Source organism: Chlamydotis macqueenii, chromosome 3 (genome assembly GCF_036417535.1).
Source record: "Chlamydotis macqueenii isolate bChlMac1 chromosome 3, bChlMac1.mat, whole genome shotgun sequence".
In the NCBI taxonomy this organism is placed as follows: domain Eukaryota; kingdom Metazoa; phylum Chordata; class Aves; order Otidiformes; family Otididae; genus Chlamydotis; species Chlamydotis macqueenii.
In genome coordinates this window covers 4,709,035-4,735,306 of record NC_141558.1, presented here as the reverse complement: position 1 = coordinate 4,735,306, position 26,272 = coordinate 4,709,035, and the positions used below count along the sequence as shown (strand labels likewise).

Below are 26,272 nucleotides of genomic sequence, written 5' to 3'. Positions count from 1 at the left end.
CGCCAGGAATGGGGAGTTCTCACTAAAAAACAGGACTCTCCTTTTCTTTCGAAACGCAGGAAAGGGGGGGGGGGGCGAATTTTGGATCTGATTCGTTATTTTAAAAAGAAAGAAAGAAAAATAGGGGTTCGAGGAGAGCAAAAAAAAAAAAAGAAGGGAAGGAAGAAAGGAAGGCAAGCTGGCGGCAAAGCTTTCTCGATGTGTAACGCTCTAACGTAGGGACGGGACTTGGGTGTATTCTCGGTAGTTTCCTCTGTTTGATGACTTTTTTTGTTGGGTGTCAGCCCCAGATATTACAGCTGTGATCAGGACATGGATGGATGGATGGATGGATGGATGGATGGATGGACAGATAGAAAGAGCGAGAGTTTTTATTTCAGCGCGTGGATTCCTTTTGCTTGGCGGTGTTAAGGGCAGGCTGGGCTGTTTGGGTTTTTTTTTTTAACAGACCTTGATGGCACCAGCCCAAGGTAGGAAAGGATCTTTTGTTGCTGGGGTTGCCGGTCGCAGACTTAGACGCTTCTGCGAGGGGAGAAGCTATGCAGGACGGCGTGCTTGGCAGAGCCGCACCCGGGGTTTTCAATGACAAACCTCCAGTTTTGGGGTCTTCTTTTCACTTCTTCCTTTCAGATACGTCATGACGGATCAAACAGTTACCGTTTGATGCAGCTGGGATGCCTGGAGTCTGTGGCCAACTCGACCGTCGCCTATTCCTCCTCATCTCCTCTCACTTACTCTACCACGGGCACCGAGTTCGCCTCCCCGTACTTCTCCACTAACCACCAGTACACCCCACTGCACCACCAGTCCTTCCACTACGAGTTCCAACACAGCCACCCGGCCGTCAACCCCGACGCTTACTCCTTGAACTCTCTCCATCACTCCCAGCAATACTACCAGCAGATCCACCATGGGGAACCCACCGATTTTATCAACCTGCACAATGCGCGGGCGCTCAAGTCCTCTTGCTTGGACGAGCAGAGGAGAGAGCTGGGGTGCTTAGATGCTTACCGCCGCCACGACCTCTCTCTTATGAGCCATGGATCCCAATATGGGATGCATCCAGATCAAAGACTCCTGCCAGGACCAAGCCTCGGGCTGGCAGCCTCGGGAGCAGACGATTTGCAGGTAAATAGCATGCGATCTCCTTTCGAGGCACCTTCTCCCCTCCCCCTGCCCCTGGTCCCCCCCCTTCTCACCCTCCCCGTTTTCCTCTGCTCATACAAAGGAGGGAAGATGCCTCCAAAACCTGATTCGGAGCCCATATTCCTCCAGAATAATAGCAACAAAAAAAAAAAATGCGGAGGGGGAAAAAAAAAAAAAGAAAGAAAGAAAAAAAAAGTAGCAACAAAAAATGTGGAGAAAAAAAAAAAGGAAAAAAGTATCAACCAAAAACTGTGGAGAGAAAAAAAAAAGCAAGTGGTCTTTCTTGAAAACAAAAAGAAAAAAAAAAAAACATCCCCGCGTGGATTGTATCTCTGTGACGGATGAGGCCGTGGGGACTTATCCGGAGATGTCGGGGTACGTGTGTGCCCGTGCGGGTCCGTGTGTGCGTGTAGCAGACCTCGCACAGAAACCAAACCAAACCAAACCAAACCAAACCCATCTTCTTGCTTTTCCTAAACTTTTTTCCTTTCTTTCGGCGAACGGAGCCGTTAAAACAACAGGTACCGACAGAGCAGGGAAATGTGTTAAGGAAGGAGTGGAGCAGGAAAAGATAAAAAGGCAGAAACAAAGAGAGGAATTAAATCTACTTTCCGACATGCATACAAAAGCAAACCTTTCGTTCAACTCCGAGGCATGAGGCAGGGAAGAAACACATGGGAGCAAATGTTCCTCAGAAATATTCGATGTGATAAAAATCCCTCGCAATATCCGATCTAGATGTTAATAGGGAGAGAGATACGAGCAGATAAAGCTGAATTCGTCCACCTGTGTGTCTAATCATTCATCTGCTCCCCCCTAAACGGCATCTGGACCCATTAAAAAAAAAAAAAAAAGTCTATTTCTATGTATCAAAACCTCAGCTTTATCCTCTCGAAAATCCTTTCCCTCGCACTAAAAATTCACCTCCGGTAAATTGAGGTGATTGCTGAAAGGAAATTTGTTTCCAAAATCGCAAACAACGCCCTCCTCTAAGACCCGTTTCGAAAAGTCTCCCAAATCAAAAGCAAACCTTCCTTCTCCCGACGAGCTGAGGAACTAAAGGTTTCCCGAACAGCGGGGAGAGACAAACGGGACCGTATTTACTGTACTTACTTTTCCCCCAAATCTCTCTCCCAGCCACACAAAGCTGGCTATGTTTGTCTTTCCAAAAATACGCAGCCGTCGCAGGCTCGGAAAAAAAAAAAAAGAAAAACAACCGAAGTTTGTAAAACTAAGAAGGTTTATTTTCTTCCCCTGAAAACAAAACAAAACAAAACAAAAAAAAAAAACGCAAAACCTCTATTTATGTAGGAGAAAATATTTTTTTTTCTTTTGATCTTTTTTTTTTTTTAAGGAGGAACTTAATCCAACAACGGAACAACAAATAATATTATCTTTTCTATCTCTAGAGAATCCTACCTATTTAAATCTAGCTTTCTCCATTAAAATTCACTATATAATTTTATCCTCTCTGGCCATTTTTTGTTTACATTTTTCACAAGGATCTCCTTATGTTACCCCTCTCAAAAAAAAAAAAAATACAACCCAACCCAAACCCTGCCATTCACTGCTCAACCCAACTAAAACCTATTTACTCCTTTTTATAACCACGTCTGCTGCTGATTTTTTTGTATCTGTACAAATTTTTTTTCTTTGGCAGGCACAAAGCCTTGTATTTTTCAAAAGAGGGGATTAGGAACGTTTGCAAGACAGCAGACAATGCCTAAATCCCGGGCAAAAAAGCACCATAGTTTATCCAATTTTCGACTTAGTGCCATTCAACTGGTCATTTATGCAATGTCATCCGACCAAACAACATGTTTCCCTTTAGAAGGAAAAAAAAAAAAAAAAAAAAGAGAAGAGGTTGGTTAAGCTGCTAGAGGCACATTGGGTTTTTAAAGTATTTGCTTAAAGAGGAAAAAAAATGAACAGCTTCTCTTTGAAAAATATTAATTTTTCGATCACACTTTATTCGAAAGTAAAAGATTTAGGTTAATCTTCTCTTTATTTTCCCTCCTCCCTCTTTTCCCGAACAGAAGCGGGGGTGTATTGAGGTGTCGAAAAGCCTGAACGATGCGAAGTTGAAAATATTAATATTTGTCGTTAAGATTTAGATGATTCAGAACAAACTTGGACTCTTGCGAGTATCACATTGAGCTTAGAAGGAAGCGTTGTGGTGGCGAAGAGAGACACGACTCTGCACAAATACTTTTAAACCATAATCGTGGTCTAACCAGTCTTCCCCTTTCTCCTTAGTCTTTCTTTTTAAAACGTTCATCAGCATATGCCTCATTTCAAATGCAACAAATGTAAATATACTTTTCCCTGCACAGAATTTTAAGTGAATGTCCAATAGTTTCGAGGGCGGTTTAAGTCAGCCTAACAGATGCAAACAGTCTTGGAGCTGGAGTGGCATCTTTCAGTGCCCTAAAAAGATTTTCCATGGGCAACAAAGAAAACTGTCACACCTTTTCCCATCACCGCTTTAATTTATGCTCAGTCGCCAAGTTTTTTTCATATTGATTTCATAATCACTTTAAGGCAGAACACTTAAAATAAAAAAGAGCCTTGAAAAGGAAGGTCTTACAGGGCCAGCGCCAATATGGTGAAAGTGGGGGAGAGAGCCAGGACTGTAAAGGTTGTTTTGTAAAGTGGGGTTTTTATTATGCACCGACTCTCTCCGCATTTACTTAACTCTTCACGGGCTGTTGAGTAGGTTAACACCCTTAAAGGCCTCTTTCATGTCCAATACCTCGTTTGTTTGTAGAGGAAAATGCGTCTTTAACACATTTCCACTGGGCAAAGATTTCGGTTTGGTTTGTTGTGTTTTTTTAACCCCAACATAAGGAAGAACCCAAAGAAAACCCAACCCTTTCAAGTCTTTTATCATTCCAATAAAAATATTTATTGAGGAGGGTGAAGATCCCCAAATAATTAGCCGTGTGAGAGGAGAATAATGAAGTGAGATCTCCTCGGATGTGCACCAGGAGCCCTAGGCAGGTTTTTGGATGGTTCTTCACCCCAGGCTCACACATGGGTGCCTGTGTGTGTGTGCACACAGATGCGTATTCATCTCCACCTATGTGCGGGCACACGCGTGGCTACAACACCCTTGCGACTCTTTGTAGCCGGCAAAGCCCAATAGGTCGCCTGTTGTTTGTGCTCTTTGTCTACTTCTGTGCACACTTTGTAAGTCGGTATAAACGTGTCAAGAAACGTACATATTAATTTAACTGTGTGTATATACATAAAGATACAGCTAAACAAACAAAAATGGAAAACGTTCAAGGCCAGGCTGGATGAGGCTCTGAGCAACCTGATCTAGTCAGGGATGTCCCTGCTCCTTGCAGGGGGGTTGGACTAGATGACCTTTGAAGGTCCCTTCCAACCCTAACCATTCTATGATTCTATGAAAAATACTATATGAAAGTGTATTTTTACGTTTGTTGGTGCAACTCTAGAGCATGATCACATTTATTTTAAGACCACTCGTTTGTCTCTCTATCCTGACACATAACTGCGGATCTAACTCCTCAGCTCAGGGGAATCTCGTGTTTAAATGGCAATGAAAGTGACAATTATTCTGCACTTCGTGGGGCAGACTGCCGGATGGCGGTGGGATTTCTCCTGGGCACTTGAGTTCGATGAGAGCAACTGTGGTTTTCCAGTTCACCTTAACCATTGTTCCTGTGCGAGTCGTGTAACAAAGCAAAGCTGTGTGATCTCTCTGTGGGTTTCTGTATCTGATTTCTTTCCTTTCTTTCCTGTTTGTTTTTTTTTTTTCCCCTCATTACTTAAGAGCTCAGTGGAGGCCCAGTGTGGACTTGTACTGAACGGGCAAGGAGGTGTCATAAGAAGAGGTAAGAGGTTACAAATACTTGCGTCTATCAGTTTTTGTAGACACAAACCCCTCTCCGTTTCTCTCTCTCTCCTTCCCTAGCCCGCTGTTTAGCCTAGTTTGGAGTTATTGCCGAAATAGTGATAATTTGACAGAATTACGTTTAAACCAGTTTAGAGCACTCCACATTTCACAGTCCATTTGCACCTGGATACTCCCGCTGAATCCAGGTCTTTCTTGACTCGTTTTATCATTCCCTGTTTAATCGAGCTGATCCCTGAGAGTTTGAGAAACGGGTTCCCTGGCTCCGGGCTGTTAAATCGGCAGTTTGATATCATGTAGGGAGAGGAAGGAGCTTTTTTGGAAATGTGGATTCAGCAGAGCTACAGACCGGTGTGAAACTCTTTTTTGATTGTCACTTCATTTGATAGCCATCTGTCAATGCAAATATCTGATGTCAAAGTTAGAAGAAAGGTTTGGAAGTCTTGTTAAACACGCATTTCTTCAGCATTTGTGAAATCTGAGTATTCGGGGGCGGGGGGGGGGGTGTGTATTATTACTATCATTTACCGTGAAGAGAAACAAAAGTGATCTAAAGGTCCAACGTAGGAGCACGTTCTTCTTACAAGCTTAAATACATACTTTCATTTATAATATAAAACCAATAATGCAGTCGGGGACAGGATACTTGGTGACTCAACCTCTTGGAATGCACATTCCTCATCCCATCACTGCCTTTCCTGATTCATTGTACCCACCAGGAAAAACAGATATTTAGGAGGTATTTCGGGCAATGTGACACTACGGTGTCTGAGAGCTGATTTTAGCCACCTAGACAAACTTTCGACTGAAAGTCATACTTTCAGCTGTGGGTGAGATGAAAAGCAGGGCTGCAGGCGGGAGTGGAGAGGAGTTTTTGGGTGTACCCTCTCCCCGCACCGACTCAGACCAGGCTTTGTCTGTTCTGTACGGTGGGAGCCGAGAGGTGGAGAGCCGGGGGGTGGTGGGGAGGGGGCCGGTATCGGGAATAGGGTTGGGATCGAGAACGGGGCTGGGAATGGTAACGGGACCGGTCTGGCGGAGCGTGGTGCTGAAGGGACAGCTCCCCCCGCCACTCCGCTCCCCCCCGGCCGCTCCGCCCCGCCCGGCCCCGCTGCCGGTCGGAGCAGGGAGGGCGAGGGGCGGAGGTGGCGGAGGGGAGAAGGACGCGGGGAAGGTGAGGAGAGGGTGTGGGGGCCACTCCAAATCTCCCGGCCCCTCGCTGGGCACCGCTGGCCGGAAGCTGTGGGGAGGAGTGGCAGCGCGGCGGGGTTGCAAAGTCACGTAAGCGTAGCATAGTTTGGGTTGGAAGGGACCTTTAAGAGCCATCCAGTCCAACCCCCGCCTGCAAGGAGCTGGGATCCAACCAGATCAGGTTGCCTAGAGCCCCATCCAACCTGGCCTTGTATGTTTCCAGGGATGGGACATCCACCACCTCCCTGGGCAACCTGTTCTGTCCTGCCCAACTCTTGTCAGTGCGGCTCCTAATCATCCCTAGGAAGAGGGAGAATTCTTTCATGTTTGAGTCGAGAACTGACCTCCGAAAAGCGGAGACCGTCGAGCTGAAAAAGAGAATGTCAGACAGAGTCCCCATCAGTTGGGCTCTGTGTCTGTAGCGTTTGACTGCGGTTCTCATTTCCCAGCTGAAGGGCGGCTCAAATCTCAGCTAAGCTTAACTCCAGTTTATTCAGCTCTCCTGTTAAGGAGATTCCAATTACCTGTGCAGATGATTGTAGTCGAGTCTCTCTCTTCCCTTCTCTCTCTCCTTTTTAAAAGCGATCAAATTATTCAAAGGTTTAAAGATTGATAGTAAAGGAAATCCAGCATGAAAATGTGAGGTTTTCTCTACCCTGATCTAAGTGCTGAACTACTACTGCACTGCTATCTATCTCTTGGCATATTCAAGGAAGATATCAAAGGCGAGAGTATAAGTTTCAAATGTATATTAAAAATACATAATAAATATTTTGTCCGACTTCAAAAAAAGCGATAGGTGTTAGCAGTAATCAAAACATCCTGCGCCTAAGCGCTGTGCAGTATCCCATATAAATAAATCACACTTCTTTTCTAGTAATACATCAATAAGAATATATTAACTCCAGAGTGGCTTCCCTAATATTTTAAACATCTCATGTCAGATTTTTTATTTTATTTTTTGTCACTAATATATACATATATTTTTTAAAAGGTTGCCTTTGACTGTTTTAGATGCACTAGGAGGAAGAGAAGAGGAATAGGAAGGAAGGAATAGGAAGGAAGGAAGGAAGGAAAGAAGGAAGGAAGGAAGGAAGGAGAAAGAAAGAGAAAAAGAAGACACAGAAAAAGAGAAAGACAGAACGAAAGAAACAGTGAGAAAGAAAACGAGAAAGAGAGAAAGGGAGAAAGATATAGAAAGAAAGAAGTAAGGAAAGAAAAAAGGAAAAAAGGAAAGAAGGAAAGAAGGAAAGAAGGAAAGAAAGAAAGAGAGAGAGAGGAAAGGAAACTTCCCATATACTTTCCCAGAGGAACACATCATTCTTCAGTCCTCTCCAAAAAAAAAAAAAGCAACCTCTAAGAAGTGCCATGGTTTGCAGTCCTGGTATTAACACTGATAGGAATGACAAACACCACAAACACGGCTCTTCCCTGCTTCCATCTGCGGCTGCCATTGCCCATATCAGTTGCCTTCTAGATTATTTAGTGCAGTGATTTGGTGTTTGCTTTTAATGAGGCTCGGAAAGTAAAAGATTTTTGCAAGGCTTAGGTGCTGGCGAGCTAATTACTAGCTAGAGAAAATATTTGCCACCGATTCGAGGGCAGAGATCCCCATGCTATCACTTTCAGTTAATGGTGTGCAGGATTTAGCCCGGAGCTTCCCTGCTCTAACCATCAGAACCAATAATCTTTACTTTTCCTACTGCTCGTGTATCGATAGCTTCTCTAGCCTCAGGCAGCGGCTTTGATATGTTAATATTTCTGAGTACCAAATTCTGCAGAGATCATATTAATGTTGTACATACAGAGTGGAGCTTTGCCTTAAAGTTGAATATTCAGATCGCTCGTTTCAAAAGAAATCACTTGAAGAAATGAAGCTTCTATTTACAGGAGTCGTCTGTGTTTTTTAATCATTAAAAAAATCCCTCCCCTCTTATACTTTCCTATTAATCGTCTCAGGCTTTTATTACATCCCCATTCCCTTTTAATTCCTCTCTAGGTTGCCATTTTAAAAGCAGAATAACCTGATTCCTGTTTGATTTTCCCCTCTCTCTTTTCCCTTCTCTCGCTCTCCTTTTTTTTTTTTTTTTTTTTTTTGGGAGGGGGGGGCGTGTTTTCTTTTTAAAATGCCCTCCAAGCCCCCTTCCACAGCCATCCCTTCCCCCTCTCTAGGACCTGAAGTGTATGCAGGCTTGCTGTCCTTACCTCCATATATTTGGACTAAAAAGGCAACACGATGACATTTGGCCTGCATCGTTTTATGAAATCGAGATGGCAAACTCCAAAAAAAGCTCTTGTTTCGCTTTGTGATCATCCATCGCTCCTGCCCCAGGCTAATTTCAGAAGCTTAAATACTGCTATCGCCTCTGGGCCATGAAGAGAGAAGGGCCAACCTATCGGCAATAGCTCTTTTTCGATTGCCCTTGGCAACGTAAAATACAAACTACTTTGAATCAAAACATTTTTAGGGAATTAATATGATCTGAACTTTGCACGTTTTAAGAGATCTTGAGTTTGTCAAATCGCTTAGAGGTGACTGACATCCGAATGCATTAGTGCCTAGCTAGGAACAACCCTCAGATCTTATTTGACTAAAAAAAAAAAAAAAAGGGGTGGGGAGGGAGAAAAAGAAGAAGAAAAAAAGAAAGAAAGAAAAAAAACCCCACCCTCTTCTTAAAAGCTGAAGCATCAGTCACCATCAAGTCTGCCAATAAAATCCGGGGAAAGACGCTCCCCTTTCTCGTCTCTACCTTTTATGTACTTAGTCGTGGTATCGCCTCTCATTTGAAAGGCACTGGCTGAGCCTTGATCCTCTCCCCCGTTCTAATTTTAACTTTTGAAGCTCCAAACTGCCCGCCTAACGACGCAGGCATTAACGGCGAGACTTCGGGCAAGGGGCTGGAGGAGGCGGGTGAAGGCAGGGGCTGAGGGCTTTGCACCTCTCCCCAGGAGAATCTTCTCCCCTGCTACTTTATGTGCAGAAAAAACGGGGGGGGGGGGGGGGAGAGGGGGGTGCTGGGTTGTTATCGCAACCCTCGCCCTCTCGTACAAGCATCCTGGGAGGCAGGAATAGGCAGAAGGTACACCCCTCTGCACTTTACTATCTCCTCTATAAACCAACTGGAGTTACGTGGCCAGCCCCCACCCCCTCGCGCCCCCCAAAAGGTGCCCTAAGGACCCCCCTCTCCCCACCTCTCCAGCACCCTCGACCCCAGAGCACTGCCCGGCAGCTCCGGGAGGTGAAGGTGGTCCCAGGCGGGCGGACCGGGGGTCCCTGGGCTGAACCCTCTCTCATCCAGGAGCCCACAGAGGGCAGGGCAGGTCCCCTCTGCTCTTCCCTTTGTTGTCCTCTTCCTTCCCTTTTTCCCGACTCTTCTCAGATTTACAAGAGCCACGGGACTCTTGTAACGGCCCATCATTGTGTTCGGATCCCAACGCCCTGTCATTAGCACTGTTGTCTTTTCCTTTTCTTTTCTATTCCAAAAGCCAATTTAAATCGCATTAAAATCCTAAATAGCGGGCTTAATTAATGCCTTTCGTGGCTCCAGCTGAGATAATCTCCAGCCGTCTAAAGCCAAATCGGCCGGCGAGTTTCAGCTCCCCGGGAGTTTGGGGCTGGGGAAGAGGACGGAGGGGGCTGAGTAACCGGTTAAAGTGGGCTCTGCCCGGACACCGAGAGCTTTGCCGGGCCGGGAAGGGAGCGGAACCGGTTCCCTTAGGTCCTGGCACCAGCAAGAGCTTTGGGAGTTTGGGAAAGAGATGTAAGGCTGGAGTTTGGGATGTTTTGGGGAATTTTTGTTTGTTTTTATTTTTCTGTGGGTTTTCATTTGTTTGTTCGCTTGTTTTTCCTGCTGATCTGCAAAGGGGTATTTTCTGGTTGCACACAGAGGGGCGATGGGAAGGCCCCGGGTAGGGATCTCACCTGCTTTGGGGGTCTGTGCTGCTTCCCTCTCTTGCTGAGGTAGAGGTTGTGTATTATGTGTTTTCTGTCTCACTTGGCTCCATTCCATTCTGTGGATCCGCACAGTTCCAACTTGGCCTGCCTCGGCAGAGATTTTGGAGCCATGCACACACGGGATGCACACCAGGCAGAGAAGCCCTCAAACTCAGGCACACACTCACCGAAGTGTGTAAAAACACAATGCACATGAACACACAACATGCGCACTGCACACTGCATACATAACCTGCCAGCACTTCTCATGGGGATCACAGCTCCCCGTCTTCAACTTCACTTTCTCTGCTGCATGCAGACCTCACTCATGGGACACCACAGGCTGAGCCTCAAACCTTTACCACACCCCACACACCACCACAACCCGTCCCAGCCTTCCTCCTGCAGCCCCCATGCACACTGTCCAGCAACACGCAGTTATTTTCCCAAACCATTGCCGCAGAGGGCCCGAAGATGAGTCAAAAAGTGCCAATGAGTTCTTATGGCTTGTGCATAGGAAAGAGGAACAAAGCACATATCTTTTCTTTTGGCTCTGGTTGAGGTTTGGGTCCTATCCTTTGCCCCAGGAGCCGTAAGAGTGCTCCTGTGTCAGTGCTGATGCAGCTCGCTGATGGAGGGCTGAGCCTGGGTGCCTGAGATGTAACGTCTTTTTGCATGTTCAAACAACCTTTAAAGTTCAGTTCCCCCTTATTTGTATTACTCTGTTTTCCACCATAGTACCTCACTTCTCCCAAACTATTTTTTTAACGTTGCTTAAACTTAAAACTCTTAACACTCTTAAAAATGCTGTTTAGGTAAGAGACTGGTCTTAAAAACTGCTGACCATCCCCTCAGTCCTATTGAATCTTCTGGTTCATATTTTTAAAAATTTGTCTTGTGCATGCAAGCGTGTCCGTCTTTCCTTAGTGTGAATGTTGTAGTGAGGGACTTTATCTCAGAATTATTTATGTTCATGGAACAAGCTGGTTTACATGGCTATTTATACAATGCAAAGTTTGTACACCCAAGTGAAAACGAAAGAATAACTGGGGGAAAAAAAAACCAGTGCTTACTATTTTTTTCCTGACAGATGTAAATAAATTTTAGAATTTTGACTATTTAGTTCCTGAGATCAATGACTGGATGATGTGAGGATAATCTGAAGAACATTTTTAATTGCTTATAGGCCTCTGGGAATTAAACACAGGATTAAAGAACACTGATAAACTCTATATAGCTAGCTGCTTTCTTAAATTTGCTACTTGCTAGGGAAAAAAAAAAAGTTGACGTGAGGTAAATTTTCTTGTCTTCATTTTGTAACGTACTGTAAAGTTGCCTGAATTTCAGAGCAGAGCGGAAAATATACTGTAAGCTGGAGACTCCTACTAACAGCACCTGTAGATATAAATAATAGACTAATAAAAAGCATAGCATGTTATTAATATTTTATATAAGATTAATCTGTAGGCAGTCACGTGTGCTTGTACTTAATAATGTACACAAGCACACAAATTTGTATATCCTGAAAAACAAAATAAACTGTACTCCTGCACTGTCGTTTCCAGTATATTATGATGTTCCCTTCTATAACTGAACGGTATTTATGGGTGAATATCTTCTCAAATAAATATAAAATACTCATCATATTGCAGCTGTTACGATTAACAAATAAGAAATGACCTTGCAGAGTGCAGGGATATATGTATGTATAGAAAATTATGGACATAAATTAAAAAAAAAATGTATCTAAAGTGTAAAAATCATCCAGTGACATCAATGATATTTCTCTCTCATTCCTAATAAAGCAATAACATTACTTATGAAAGGAATAAAACATGTGAAAATATGGATTTTGTCAATGAAAAGACACACAAATACTTAACTCTGAGGGCGTCATGGAGACTTACATTTCAGACGATGCCCAAGCACATAACTAAATCGGAATAAATTGTTGCACTCCAGCCACCCTATTGTCCTCTTCATCTGTACAAAGGGAAATCTACAATCAAAACAGACCAAGCTCTTTTTGCATCCCTCTTTATTGGGATTTTCATTGTGTTGACAAGACTGTTGGGTTAAAGTATGGCTCTGTTGTTCTCCCTGCTGTCATCTATACAACCCATCATCAGTTTGTGTTGGCATTTTGTACTGACTTGTGCTATTTGATGGGGAGACAGGAATAAGGAAGGGAAAATACTCTCCCGATGTTTGCTGTGACTGCCTTTTGCAGTATCACATAGCCTAACTTTTGTTCATACGAGGCTTGGGAAACAAAGGAAAAGTGCATTTCACACAAAGGAGTGTGTTGTGTTGAGTACGAACCAGTCAGCTACAAGGAGAAAGACTGAGTCCCAAAAGTAAGCTAGCTGGCAAAAATAAGAGTAGTCTTTTGTTATTCCTCTCCCAGACCACTTGACAATGATCTCCTGAGGTGATTTGGTAGCTGAGGTGATTCTGTATATGGCAGTACCGGGCTCCAGGTCTTTCACCCATATGTGATCTGCTGCACAAAGTATATCTCTTCCTCTCGCATCTTTTTCCTTTCAAACAGTCATGTTTGTTGAAATCAATACGAAGATGACAGATCAGAGGGTAAAAGTCTGTCATGAAGAAGGAAGAAGTAATTGAACAGAGGTGGATAAAAGAGAAGCCCTAAAGAAGAGTTTGTGCGCCTGAAAGCTTCCCTTCTTTCTTTTTTTCCCTCCAAACCTATCAGTTGCCATATAAAAGATATTCCCCCTTTATCTAAATCTTCTCTTGCTTGTGCCTTTAGACCTCTGTGGCTGTAATAGCACAACTACCAGAATTTCCAGTCATCTCTAACACAGTATCTTATGGCAACAGATGATGTCAGACCAGACCACGTAATCACTTCTCTCTGTGAATAAACAGTTTTCCTAAAAAGAACCTTTTTAACATTCACAGGCCCGTTTCTTGTGATACTTGGAGCACGAAATTGCTGAGGCAATCTGCTGAGTGATCCTACCAGATATCCCACCTTCTGCCTGCTGTCATTTTCTTTTTGCTAGCCTTGCAGTAGGACCGATGGTGTGGGTAACTAGTCAGGGAGCAAGGGCCACAGTTTTCGCTTCTTTATGTATTCTGGTGGGCACATCACTTTGCCATGGCTATGTGTGGGACTGTTCATCTGATGAGCCGATGGTGTCTTCTGTATCCTGGCACCAGAAGCCAGACTGTAAAGTTTTCTAAAGCAAGTAAAAGCTGCGAAGAAGAATAGGGATCTCTGGGTTGAACTGGTAGACTCATGAAAGGCACTATTTCCTTTCTATTTTTGAGGGCATTTTCTTCTGCTTCTTCAGCTGGTGTCTGTTAGCATCCCACTTCTCAAATACCTGTTATGACAAGACCAACTCGACAGCCAAAAAAAGGATTGACTTTTCCAACAGCATCTACAGCGGCATTGGGTTAACGGGAAAGAAAAGCTGGTTGTTGCCACTACTCTTTAGAGCGACTTAAAACATACCTTGTCCTCTCTTCATTGAGCTGCATTTCTTCACTCTAACACATGATTAGAATATGGGGGAAGGAATAGACTGAACTGTGTGTGTTTGGAAAGAAATCTAACCCTTCATCTTCCAGTGTGGTAACACTTATCCTTTCCTTTCTCTTTCCAGTAGCCCTCCCTTTGTTTACTGTCATCCCTTTTTCTGTCTACCTGGTGTAAAGGCCAGGACTTCATCCATCCCCTCTCCAAGCTGTTTGTGGTAGGTGACCCGTGCCTTCCAAACTGCTCAGAGTTTGTGACAAAGAGATAGCTTCATCTAGAAATCACCACAACACGCTCCGTTGCTGTGTCAATGAATAATTAATATAGTGAAATAATTATATGCAACAGATTTTACCTTCTTGTAATTTGCAACTTGTTCTCCGTGTTTCTGGAAAGCAAATGACTTAGACTTGTTTTCTTTTACTTTTAACCCATTCCTGGCTTACCTGGAATTGCTTTGTTTAAGGTCATGCTGCATAGGCATGATATTTTTTAAACATTTTAGACTGTAAACAGCCTTCTACTAAATAGTAATGAGAAGTGTTCCAGTAAATTGTGGTTAGGGTAGGAGCAGCTGCTGGGTAACAGGTTTTTGGATTAAAGGAACAATTATTTATCTGGCATAAATGGTGCACATACTAGCTTAAGCTGGCAAGAAGATAAACTTTAATATGACACTGATTTCAGTACAGTCTCACTCATTATAGAATATACAGACTTACTGAAGTAAATAAATATGTACACATTGCTACCGTTTTCTTGACACGTAAATACGTGTGCATGTGTACATGTATTGTGTGGCAGGAGATGCCAAGCAAACAAATCTACTCAGTGTTAACACTCTTTGCAAATGTACCTGACAGACTGGAAGTTTGAAAATGTTGATTAAAAATATTTATAGGTTCCTGTGCAGCCCTACCTCAGATATGAAAAAAGAAGAAAAAAAAAAAAAAAAAGCCACCGAAACAACAAAAACAATGAAAACATTTCAGGCATGTGGCACCAGATTTCTGTATTTGAGCATATGAGCTCATGAATTGTAGCTTTGAGCTGTGCAAAAATGTGATTAAGTGCCCTTGATATGTATATTTATTTGATGATGCACAATTTGTCTCTGTATTCTGTCTGAGAAGTGGACACTAATATCTATCCTGTAGCATAATTAGAAAAGTCATAAAATACCTTGCTGTACTGAGTCAGCACCCATCTGGGATTTCTATCGAGAGATGTTCTTTTCTGGTGTTGCTGTCAGCACAAATGTTTAAATATACCTTCAAAAGCTGAACTATTTGGAAAGAAATTCTGTTTGCCTTATGTAAGCAAGTGATAGTCTGCCTTTAATGAAGTTTCATCCTTCAGTTACATTCCTCTGTCTCTGCCAAAATTGGAACATACACAGTCACCTTAATTTTAAGAGGGATTACATGTGGAAGAAGATGAAGTAAAAGTGTTAGGATCTTGTCTAAAGCAAGCTATTCTTCTCTTCTCTTCTCTTCTCTTCTCTTCTCTTCTCTTCTCTTCTCTTCTCTTCTCTTCTCTTCTCTTCTCTTCTCTTCACATTACATAACTTAGATTACAAACTAAAATTTTTAAGCATAATAATGTGAGCTCTTGCAGTTCAAAAAGATTAGAGCGCTCAGAGGAAAGAAGAAATTATCACGGTACTTTAAAAAATACAATCTCTTTCCTTTAAACATGAATGATGAGCACAGATTCATTCTGCTGTAAGAAGGTCTTTATACCACAATCCTCACAAAAACCATCTGAACCCCTTCTAGTAGTGCATTGAATTATATGATAGTTTATATCACTGTCATATGCAGCTCATTATTTTTTCTCATCTTTCCCTCAGGGAAGAACTGTGCATGCAGTGGTAAGATTTATTTCTTCCACAGAATTTTTTTGTTGTAGTCAGGTTGGAGAAGGCAGGTCAAAGAAAAGTGTTTTGCACTTGGTGATAAAATATGTGCTAGTTAAGACTATTATTTTTTTTTTTTTCCCTGGGAGTTTGCCCTATCCTCTTGGATCAGTTGCAGAGAAAGTTTTCTCTCTTGCTCTCTCACATATTAACTTCAGTTAAAGTCTCGATTTTGCCTGAGGAGTTATTGATTACAGTCTTCATTAAAAGATTTGGTGATCATTCAGCAGATTTAGACCCAGGTCAAGTAATTGCACTTTCAAGAAATAAACAATTCCTGGATGAACCTGAGATAAACTGATGTAGCTCAATAGATTTCAATCATTAACATCAGTTGACAATTTGACCTAACTTCAGAGGGAGTATATGAGAGTTCAAAGGCGTGGAAAGCTATTCTGGCTGCAAATCTATAGTGCTGTTGCATCTTTGTTACCCTAAACACTTCTGTGAGAGTTAAAATGAACATTTCTCACTAGAATCAATGTCCTAAATTTTTCACCAACTGTATTTTTAAAAATCATGAGTCATATCTGAATCTGGTTCAGTCTTATGTTGTCAATCACACCAGACATAAGACTCTAAAAACTGACTGTAATTTTTACTAAGCATGAAATCAAATGAGGTAGCCGTAACTACCTAACTTGACTATAAAGCTTATAAGATCTAATAGTTCATTTTTCCCAGACTAAAATTTCAATCTGTTCATTTTTCTCAAAGCAACAATGTGATGCAATATTTAAAAATGAAAACAAAACCACCCCTCCGAAAATACTCCAAAACCCCAGAAAAAAACCCCACCACCAACAACCACAAGTAGACAACAGAATTGTTCTTCATTCTTGAATTTGTTAAAACATGGAATATGAGGTTTCCCTTTCTGTAATATTTCTTCTGTTTTGTAGGTGGCACCTGCGTTGTTAACCCCACCGACCTGTTCTGCTCTGTTCCTGGTCGCTTATCTCTACTCAGCTCCACTTCGAAGTACAAGGTGACCATTGCAGAGGTGAAAAGGCGCCTCTCGCCACCAGAATGCCTCAATGCTTCCCTCTTAGGAGGTATTTTGAGAAGGTAAGTTGAAGGTGAGAATAACAAGTCCTAGACAGTGCTGTAATTTCTGTAATTTTATTTTCTACAAATAGCTTTTGTTCTCTTTCCCCACTTGGCTAGGTGGTCACAGTTTGGGAAAACAGAAGGAGATGGATTGGTAGTGAACACTGTTTCTAGGGAAATTTTCAGTAAATGAGAAAAATGAAAATTGTGTTAACATTTTTCACAGAAAGTTTATATTTTTCAGTGAATTTATTTTTTTCCCCCTCTCAGTTCAATCACCCATCAGAGATGGACAGGTGGCACTTTTCTTGTTTTGAATGAAAAAAAAAAAGACGTTTAGTGTGTGGAAAATTTCACGAGAGCTACAAATCTGAGTTCTTGTTGAGAATGTATTTCAACGTAAATTGTTTTACTAAGTGTAGTTACAACCCTTGCTCATCAAAACCCTAAAACACGCAGGTGTAGGGATGTCATTTCCTTTCACTCTCCCTTGTATGCCTTTTGAGCACAGAAAAGACAGACTTAGCAGAATATGCTGGTTTTATTTTTCTCGGTGTGAGATACTGGAGGAGAAGCAAGTAATTAGGTGCAATTTTGCCTCTGACCCTTCACTGACCAGAACAGACACGTGCAGAGAGCAGTAGCAGAGAGAAGGAAAGTGGCAGACTTTGCCTCACATTGCAAGTGGAAAACAGGGCGGGAACTGTAATTCAGCCAGGCGTATGTAAGTCGCAATGGCCCTGAGGCGTCAACTTAGATGGCATAAGCTACTTGGATGCCCTTTGATCAAAACTAGCTGGGAAGTCATAGGCTATTTCACTGCTGTCACTGAAGGCCACGCTGATCCCCGTACTTATACTGAAAGTAGTTTTAACCAACCTGCGATGTTCTAAGATACGTAGCAGTCCAAGAGCTGCCTCGAGCCATCTTGCAGAGGGAGGATTATAGATAGTAAAATTGTTTCAGGGGCATAAGCCCTATTTACCTGCCTCTATAGGCATTGAAATACAAAACCTACATTCACAAAAGTTTTCCTGCCTTACTGATTCAGCTTGGAAAGGCCTTCAGCTAATAGTCACAGAAATATTCACTTTAAATACTCATTCCATAAACTTCTTCAATACCAGTGCAAGCTATTAAGAATGTAAGGGCATCCGCCTGAACATGGGGACTTATTTCTCTGTGCTGTTAAAATGCTAGAACAATCCCCATAAGTTTTTGACCAAGACCAAATATTACTCTTCCAAATCAACCCCGGACATGGCTCAGCAGTTAGCATAAGCCAGGAACTAGTCCCAGCCAGTAGTTTAGATGTGCTAATTCTGTTTTACAGAGCAGAGTGTAAATTAATAGATTGCGTCGGGCTATACCTGTAGGTGTCACAACTAGAGAACAGATTCACTCTGTAGCTGAACAGCAGAGATGTAAAAAAAACTGAATCCTGTTAATGGTTTGCCTGACACCTGCCAGGGCTGGTTTTGCATCCTGTCAGTAGTCACTGTCTAGATATTTTGCCAACTAGCTTTTTCTTTTTTCTGGATAAAATGTTCTCAGAAGACATTTCTTGACATCCAATAGGGTCAAAGTTGCAGTATATCTTAGTAGGTAAAAACAACCATCCAAATGGTGGTATCCCAAGTTTGGTTCCTTCCTCTGCCTGAAGGAACTTGAACTTGCACCTCAAAGCATCTAGTTAGGTGTATTTTATACTTAGTGATTGGTTATTCTAAGCTGAAGGCCCCTCAGTCTCATTTTGTTGGACAAAAGCAAAGGTGTAACTATAGTGATGACATTATTGTGTGATGTCCAAGTCACTCATTTGGGATGAGAGAGATCTTTGTTCCAGTCACTGCTCTATTCAATATTTAAGCATTTTAACATTAGTTATTCACTGCCAGCTAACTGCTGCATTTGTCTAAAAGACACATTTTAACCTTTTAACACAAAATATTAAAATTCTCTCAGGCTGAGCAAGAAATTGAACCTACCTCTGCTGTGTAAGAGGGTATGTCTCAAATGCTTCAAACACTGAGGTACAGCAGAAAAGCAGATGTGGGATGCACCAGAAACCATTTTGTGAGAACAAAATAATGTAGGCATTTGGGATAGGGGCAAGGGTGACCAAAGACGGTTGGGATTTTAGCTTCAGCATTTCCTGTTGCCTTAGCCTTCTTCCTTGTAAGTATTGGGCATTGTAGACTACATTTCTAAGTACCCAGGTCTCTACATAAATTATACAGGGATAGCTGGAGCTGCATTCTACCTGGACGACTACATCTGAGTAGCCATCTGTCTTCCTTTTTTAGTTAGGTGAGAGAGATGGGTAAAGTCAACTCATTCTAGATATCTGTTTAATATTGTTCTAGAAATGCATGTTTCTCTCTCGATTGACTTGGGAACCTGGGAAGGCTAGATCAGACATCAGCGATTGCACTGTCAATATTTATATTCAGTCACTGCAATCCCAGGCTCAGTGCCCAAATCAGGACCATGGGTTCCACTAGGTGCAAAGCTGTCTGAAGATCTGATGCCCCTGTGACAGGCAATAAAATTTCTAATTCTGTCAAAGGACCAACATGAAAGACTCACATAGGGTGAGCAGGATGGTAACAATACAGCTCTGAAAGATTTTTCCATTGATGTCATTAGTGCAGGCATTACCCCACATGTTTGTCAATAAGGTGTGTACAATTTCTAGACTTATGTTAATATGGCAAAAAAAAGTGCAGAATAAAGACAAGTTTCTCTCTCCTACTGTTCTCTCATGACAGAGCAAAATCCAAGAATGGAGGACGCTGCTTGCGAGAAAAATTAGACAGACTGGGACTGAATTTGCCAGCAGGAAGAAGAAAAGCTGCAAATGTCACACTCTTGACTTCCTTGGTAGAAGGTAGGGCTTATAATATTGCAATATAATATAAACAGAATTAAAGTATTTGCTTGTATACAACACTTTTCAGACACAGTGTTAAATATAAAATTCTGTATTTTGTACAAAGAGGAGAACTGACTTGCCTAAAGCCACAGAAAGAAGGAGTGGCAAAATGGAAGCTCACCCTGCGATGTCTTGGCTCCCAGCAAGTGGTTTGGTCCTGCAGTTTCCTCAGCATTGATCTGTGCTTTCTGTGCTGGGATCTGTCTTACAAATCGATGATCCAAGTGTTCTTGTGAGAGAGATGAATGTCTTATACCAACTCTATAAGTAGGTTTGTTTATCCTCCTTTTTTTTTTAACTTGTGAATTTCCTGGAGCTGATCCAAAATGTGATTTTTTTCCTTTTTTTTTTTCCAAAGGAAGGCAAAATATTTAGACAAGACTTTTCCCCACACATAAGTAAATGAAATCTGTTTTCAGATAAATTCTAGACAGGCCCAGGAGATACTTGCTTGGCCTTTATTTGTTGTTTAAATATCATTCACCAAATACTGCCAGGCTCTTCAAACCTTCAGCTGGGAGATACAGGTTCAAACCCCTCAGGCAAAGGGAAGAAACTGTACCTGCATCTCTTCTATTCTGGATGAATCCACTAAGTACTCGGTTTGCTGTCTGTCTGCGAGTAGCAACTCTGGGAATTTCAGATCCCTTCTCCTTGATGTTGAGAGCACTCAGCTCATCCTAAAGGTCAACACCTTCTAGGATCACCACCTGAAAGGTCCGTACAGATCTAGGTAAGTAGGCTGAGGTCTCAGCACATATTACCACAGAATCACAGAAAGGCTGAGGCTGGAAGGGACCTCTGGTGATCTTCTAGCCCAACCCTCCTGCTCAAAGCAGGGTCAATTAGAAGAGGTTGCTCAGGACCTTGTCTAGTCAGATTTTTAGTATCTTAAAAGATGGAGAAATAGTGCTGAATCCAGAACAATGGATGTTTTTCACCATCTAAGGGGAGGGACTGAAATTCTCAGGGGCCACGGAGTACACACAACTACAATGGGGCTGCTCTGAACTACAGGTGTGTCTATATCACACCTGCTTGTAATAAAGAGAAAGCCATAATGGAGTTACAGTCTTAGAAAAGGGAGTTTTCTCCCTCAGTTTAGAGGAGTAAAGTGTGTTACTACCTTCACCGTCCTTCATGGATCTTGACTCTTAGCAGGGAAAAATAAACAGAGGTGTGTGGCCAGCTACATATTCATTAGAAGAGACTGAGAGTGAGGATGCCCTCTTTCAACTGCTGGCCTGGGATTGATGGCAAAGTACATTTACTGTAAGTCAGGATTAGACTACTTTTTTCCAAGAATGAAGCTGTGCTTGCCTCCCTGCCTTTTCCGCAAAGCCAATAGCAAACCTATTATCAAGTCTATGGTATTGCTTTTCTTCTTGAACTACCTTAATGTGAGTCCTAAAGATATATACTGCGGAGACTGAGCTTACTTTGACAGAGATCTGTTTGCCTAGATATCCTAATAATGAATTTTGTCTACTGGAATTTTTGGGAAAGGCACCACCATGTGTGTAAACATTCCAATAGAAAACGAAATGAAGTTTATTTTCTGTCTATGTAACCAATCCTCAGTCAAACTTAGCAGTGCTCATTGAATTCTTTGTGGTATAAGCTGTCCTCTTTTTGTACGTGCAGACGTTATTTCCAAGTGGTACTAACTTATAGCACAGTTTTTGCAAGGAAACCCGTTTTTCAATGGCTCCTGATGCTGGAGGAGACAGAAATGGAAAGACACAGGCTTATTCCAGGTTTTAGAGGAGAAGAAAATGTGAAGAAAACAGCATTGGCTTTTCCTGTGTGATGTTAACACACAAATTGACATCATGATTTGTTAGTCTTATTAAATTCCTAAATATCAGGTGCACTGTGTGGACTTCTTGTAAGGACCCAGGATTGTGTCACTCTTGATTACTTTAGATAGTTCTAAGTTTATTATTACTAAAGATCCTCACAGTCTTCAGTGTATTGAGGCCTTTAATATCTCTGTAAGGTACGAATATGCTCAGCCTCTTGAATACCTGAGGTAAGAAAAGACAAAATTAATTTTATGGTGATCAGTTATATTGATCAAAGACATCTTGAAAGTCTCTGGCATGACTAAGACTTCTCTTCCTCTAAAACAGAATAAAATAATTGAGTCTTTGGGAGTGCTGCCAAGTACAACAGAGGAACCACAATGAATTTCTAGGCTGTGGTAGTCATATGAAGATATAGACTTGATGAAAATTATTCTGTGATGGCTTGTTTTCTGCAAACTTACTTCTTTTGGAGTTCAGCATGGCTGCTGGTTGTTTACTGTTATTCTTGTTTTGGTCAAGTTGCATCTTTAGTGTCTTTGGTAGGGATTTCTGGGGCCCAGTGTAGGATTAGTTTGACAGGTCAGTTCTATTCTTTATATGGTCATCCACATAAATCAACACAATGGATGGAAAGAGACAGGGAGAATGAGTTCAGTATTGCAAGACTCTCCACAGCAGTATAGGACACAGCCTTCCGCAACCTGTAGGTGCGGGATGCCCTCTAGTGCCTAGATTAGAGGAAGGGAAAGGTCACTTTTCTCACCAGCTCTAAAACGAAAATTCCTACATCTCAGCTAATACAATAAAGGCTTATCCATTAAATACCAGCATTGCTAAGGCTAAGCCTTACTGCTGGCTCAAAGCAGTCAAAAGCCTCCCCAGTAGGAGCAAGAAAGGACGTCAGAAGACGAGAGATGTCCCCATTTATTTGGACAGGTCACTTACAAGGCAGAACACAGTATAAGTGTTATGCAGGTGCAGGTAAAAGTAATGCATAAATGAATATAAAACCATCAGATTATTTACGAAAATAAAATTAAAAAAAAAAACACTTACAAAAAAAAATCTAGAATTTATTTTTCTGTCAAGCCTAACAAGACACTAAATCTACTAGACATAGAATTGACTGCATTCATCATTTGGGGACCAAAATTCTTGAGAAAAATAAGTCAGCAGTTACTTTTTTTCACCCTGCTATCAACTGCCACACTTTCTCCCCACTTCTTTTCCCCCAATCCTTTCACTTGTTCCTCCTCCCTTCTCACCCTACAAATAGAAAAAAACCTTTCCTTTCACCTCCTGCCTGTCCCTCCTCCCCCTGGGTACTGTTTCGGCTGGGTAGAGCATCGGGAGGAGGCGAAGCCAAGGAGAGAGTAGGAGGTTCAGATGCAGACCGTCCGTCTCCTGGGATGCAGCTTCTGCCTTCACTCTGCATAGGAGCATCTTTCACTCTTGCTAGACCCAGGAGACGTCCACGCTGCTCCTTGCACCTGCCCACAGAAGCCTGTCAAGGTACGCATGCTGGTCTCTCCACTGAGGTTTTCCAGAGCTGTCTCCGCCAATTCAGCTTCAGCAACTGTCATTTTCCATCATGCAAAGCTCTCTGGTCAATTGTCAAATTACGTAGGAAAGGCAGTGCTGCCTATAGCTGCAAAGCTGTGTGCTGGATTGAAGGAGAAAGAGTCAACAGTCTCCAGCACCCGTTCTTTGTCTCTGCAGGAAGAAAGAGCTGGGGATATTGCACACAGGGAAATTTGATTTTAAATTCAAATGAAGCAACTGGCTATAAAAAACAGGGATTTTAGGGGTTTCTCCCTTTAGTATGACTCCTTCTTGACATAAAAAATAAGTAAGCAGAAGACGACAAATCTAAGGTGAAATGAAAGAGGTCAGTTCATTCACATTTCCATATTTTCTCCTATAACAAATTTTTGTTCAAGTTATGATTTAGAAAAAGAAATAACATCTCTTATGACATATTGTACAAACTACTTTCCCCCACTAAGCAGACTTATTTCCTACTGTGTGGTAATATGTGACCTCTGTAAACTGAGATTAACTACAAATAATATGTATAGAAGTATAACACAATCCACTTCTAAATACCTCATCATTTGGCCCCAGTTCAAAATGAGATCTTTGCTTAACAACAATGTATGAGAAATCATGTTTGCAGAGCATTTTCATGTCCAGTTTTCTATTTTTATTTAGGATTTGGTGTTCTAATTTAGAGTGCCTATTCCTTATAACATATGGAAGCTAAGTGCCTGCTTGTATGAATACATACACATACTTATAATGTGCATTCCTAATATATATCAACTTTCCATTTCCAACAAAAACACATTTTTAAAATGTATTTTTAAATTCTACTTTTAAAATATATTTTAATATACATATACTTTAAAATTTTAGATTTATTTTTTCACTATAGGTATATACATTTTTACCTATATATGTCCACAAGTAGGTAAGTCGTTTCATTTTTCTCATTAGTTTATCTCTTCATGTACCATTAGCATTCAATTACAATCCCAACTCCATGAAAAACAGACAAGTTTTATACTTTTATATAATTTTCTCAGATAATCAAAACAGTTTAGTATAATTTTCTCAGCTGTAGTAAATAATACACACCATCTTAGGAATAAGTTTTAACGATAATTCATATCTTAATTTCCTTTCTTTTGACATTAAGTGAAAATTACGTACAAATTCTAATGAGTTTGTTGTTGACCATGTTAAATAAATGCATACATTTCATCACATAAAATTCTGTTCTCTTGAAACCAAGACTTTTCTAATGGCTAAATGCTTAAATGCTTTGCAAACTAGATTCCTTGCTTTGTTGCCTGGGTCTGACTGGGACCAGGATAGAGATGCCTGGAGAATGGTAATTCCACCTGATGACAGCTTTAATGGATTCGACTTCTGTCTTCTTTCCGCGCTGGCATGAAAACAAACCTATTGAGTGTTTTAATGGAGTTTGGTTAAAAACGAAAACCAGATACTCTTTTGCAGTTGACTTAAAGAGTAAGTCTTTATTTAAGGAAGAGTAGAAGCACAGCTGAAATAGAAATCTTGAAGCAATTCTTCAGAAATTTAGCAGCTATGGTTTTAATTTGTACTCATCCATGAAGAAGTCAAGGATAAACATTTTAAATACAAAACTGGCAGTCAGCTATGTGTCTGTTCATTCTGACTCACTGTTAACACACCACTAAAATCCATTTTAATTTCACTGGAAACTGTTTTACTTTTCCAGAAGCTGTAAACTAAGTGGAAACCATTTCTCCTTTCAACTCGGAGATAGTGATTGATTATTAATGTCTTATTCTTTTTAGGTATACTGGAAATCAGGTTTTTAAAATCCAAATAAGGCATATTAATTTGAGTATAATCTTCAATTTTTGTATATAAAACTGGTTACAGCTGTGAAGATTGTTGTTGACTTATGTCAGCAAACAAATTTCCTGGGAGTAGTGCATGTATTTTACTGGTACCTGAATCCAATTAAGTCAGATAAACACAACAGCAAAGTATTTACTTGTGGAAACAAAAGATATTTTTCTGGCAAGAACTCCAATGACAGAAAGGGAGACAATAAAGTTTTAAAAGGTGGAGAACAGAGACTGAAATAGAGGTCAGTGCATGTGGTTCCTTACGCCTCATGCTGCCCCTGGCACAGGACCACTGCTCCCATGGAAGTTTCCATCTTCCTTGGTGTGGCCAGCAGAGCAGATTCAGTTTTGTTGGGAGTGGGATTCATCTCATGGTCTCTGTCACCCTCACATGTCTCATTGTAGTCAACAGGGAGAAATCAGCACTTCCGGGTGACTGGCAATTAAATTAAATTAATAACTAAACATTTTATTAAGTTGCTCAGAAAAGCTGTGGAATCCTCATGGATGGAAATATTCAAGATGAGGCTTGAAAAGTCCTTGAATAACCTAATCTAAGGCCATACTTTCAACAGAAGGTGATCTCCTGAGTTCCCTTCTAACATGGACTTTTCTATAATTCCTTTAATCCTCTTTTGCCTTCCACTTCAGCATGGATGATACATGCTTCAAGTGCCAGCTTGTCTCCATTGATTTGAAAGTATTAGGTCAGAAGTCAAGACTGGCATCGATTCGGAGGAATTCCACTCCACGTGTTCTCAAAAGGAAGAGTTACTGCACCCCTGCACCCCTCCTAACTGTTCAGCTGGAACATCAGCCTGGTCTCCAAAAAGCCAGGGTCCAATGCCACCTCTCATGATGGCAATCAAATGCACAAATCTGAAAAAAAAAAAGAAAAATAACATAAAAACCTCACAACACCCTAACCCCCAAACTATTCTAGAGTACATCTCTCAGTCACTCACGCAGATGTGCTTCAACATACACTTCTGGTAGCTGACCTATTTCTACCTTCTACGATGAGATTAAATCAAGCATCATCTGGAAGTACCTATTTCCCACCAGGGAAAGACTAACTTAGGCACAGATGTTCACACTCAGGCAGCTGTGTTTGTTCAGATTAATCCCACACCAAGATTGTCAGAGTCACAGCATGCAGGCCAGAGTGTTCAGTAAACCCTAAAATAAATTCCTGGGTTCTCTAAGCTGGTGGAGAGGGACGGGTTCTTCTAGAGGTATTTGGCATCCAACATGGAGTTGGGTTATGGTGTCCAGTCTCTGTGGTGAGGTAGAGAGATGCTCAGTGCTTGCATCTGTCACAAACTTCTCATAAAGCCTGGTCAAGCCGTGTACTCCCTTTGCCTTGATCTCCCCACCTATAAAACAGTAACTGTGATCTTCATTGTAATCTCTTTTTATTTTGTTTGGTTAATTTTGATTGCAGTCTTTTTGGAAACAGGATTGTTTCTTGTGCTCTACTTTGAGGTCTGCTCATCTTCAG

General features: G+C 41.5%; 1 protein-coding gene across 2 annotated transcripts in view; it reads left to right on the top strand.

The window, feature by feature from the left end:
* The first annotated feature begins 367 nt into the window (after nucleotides 1–367).
* TFAP2D (transcription factor AP-2 delta) overlaps nucleotides 368–26,272 on the top strand; it is a 49,542-nt gene continuing 23,637 nt past the window's right edge. The window contains exons 1-5 of one of the 2 annotated variants that reach the window (XM_086744912.1): nucleotides 368–470; nucleotides 631–1,128; nucleotides 4,946–5,006; nucleotides 16,480–16,645; nucleotides 19,399–19,517. In XM_086744912.1, the coding sequence (XP_086601038.1) occupies nucleotides 664–1,128; nucleotides 4,946–5,006; nucleotides 16,480–16,645; nucleotides 19,399–19,517 (811 nt within the window). In that variant the 5' untranslated portion in view covers nucleotides 368–470; nucleotides 631–663. Of the gene's footprint in view, nucleotides 471–582; nucleotides 1,129–4,945; nucleotides 5,007–16,479; nucleotides 16,646–19,398; nucleotides 19,518–26,272 lie in introns of those variants that run through there. The other variant, XM_086744911.1, reaches the window with a different exon arrangement.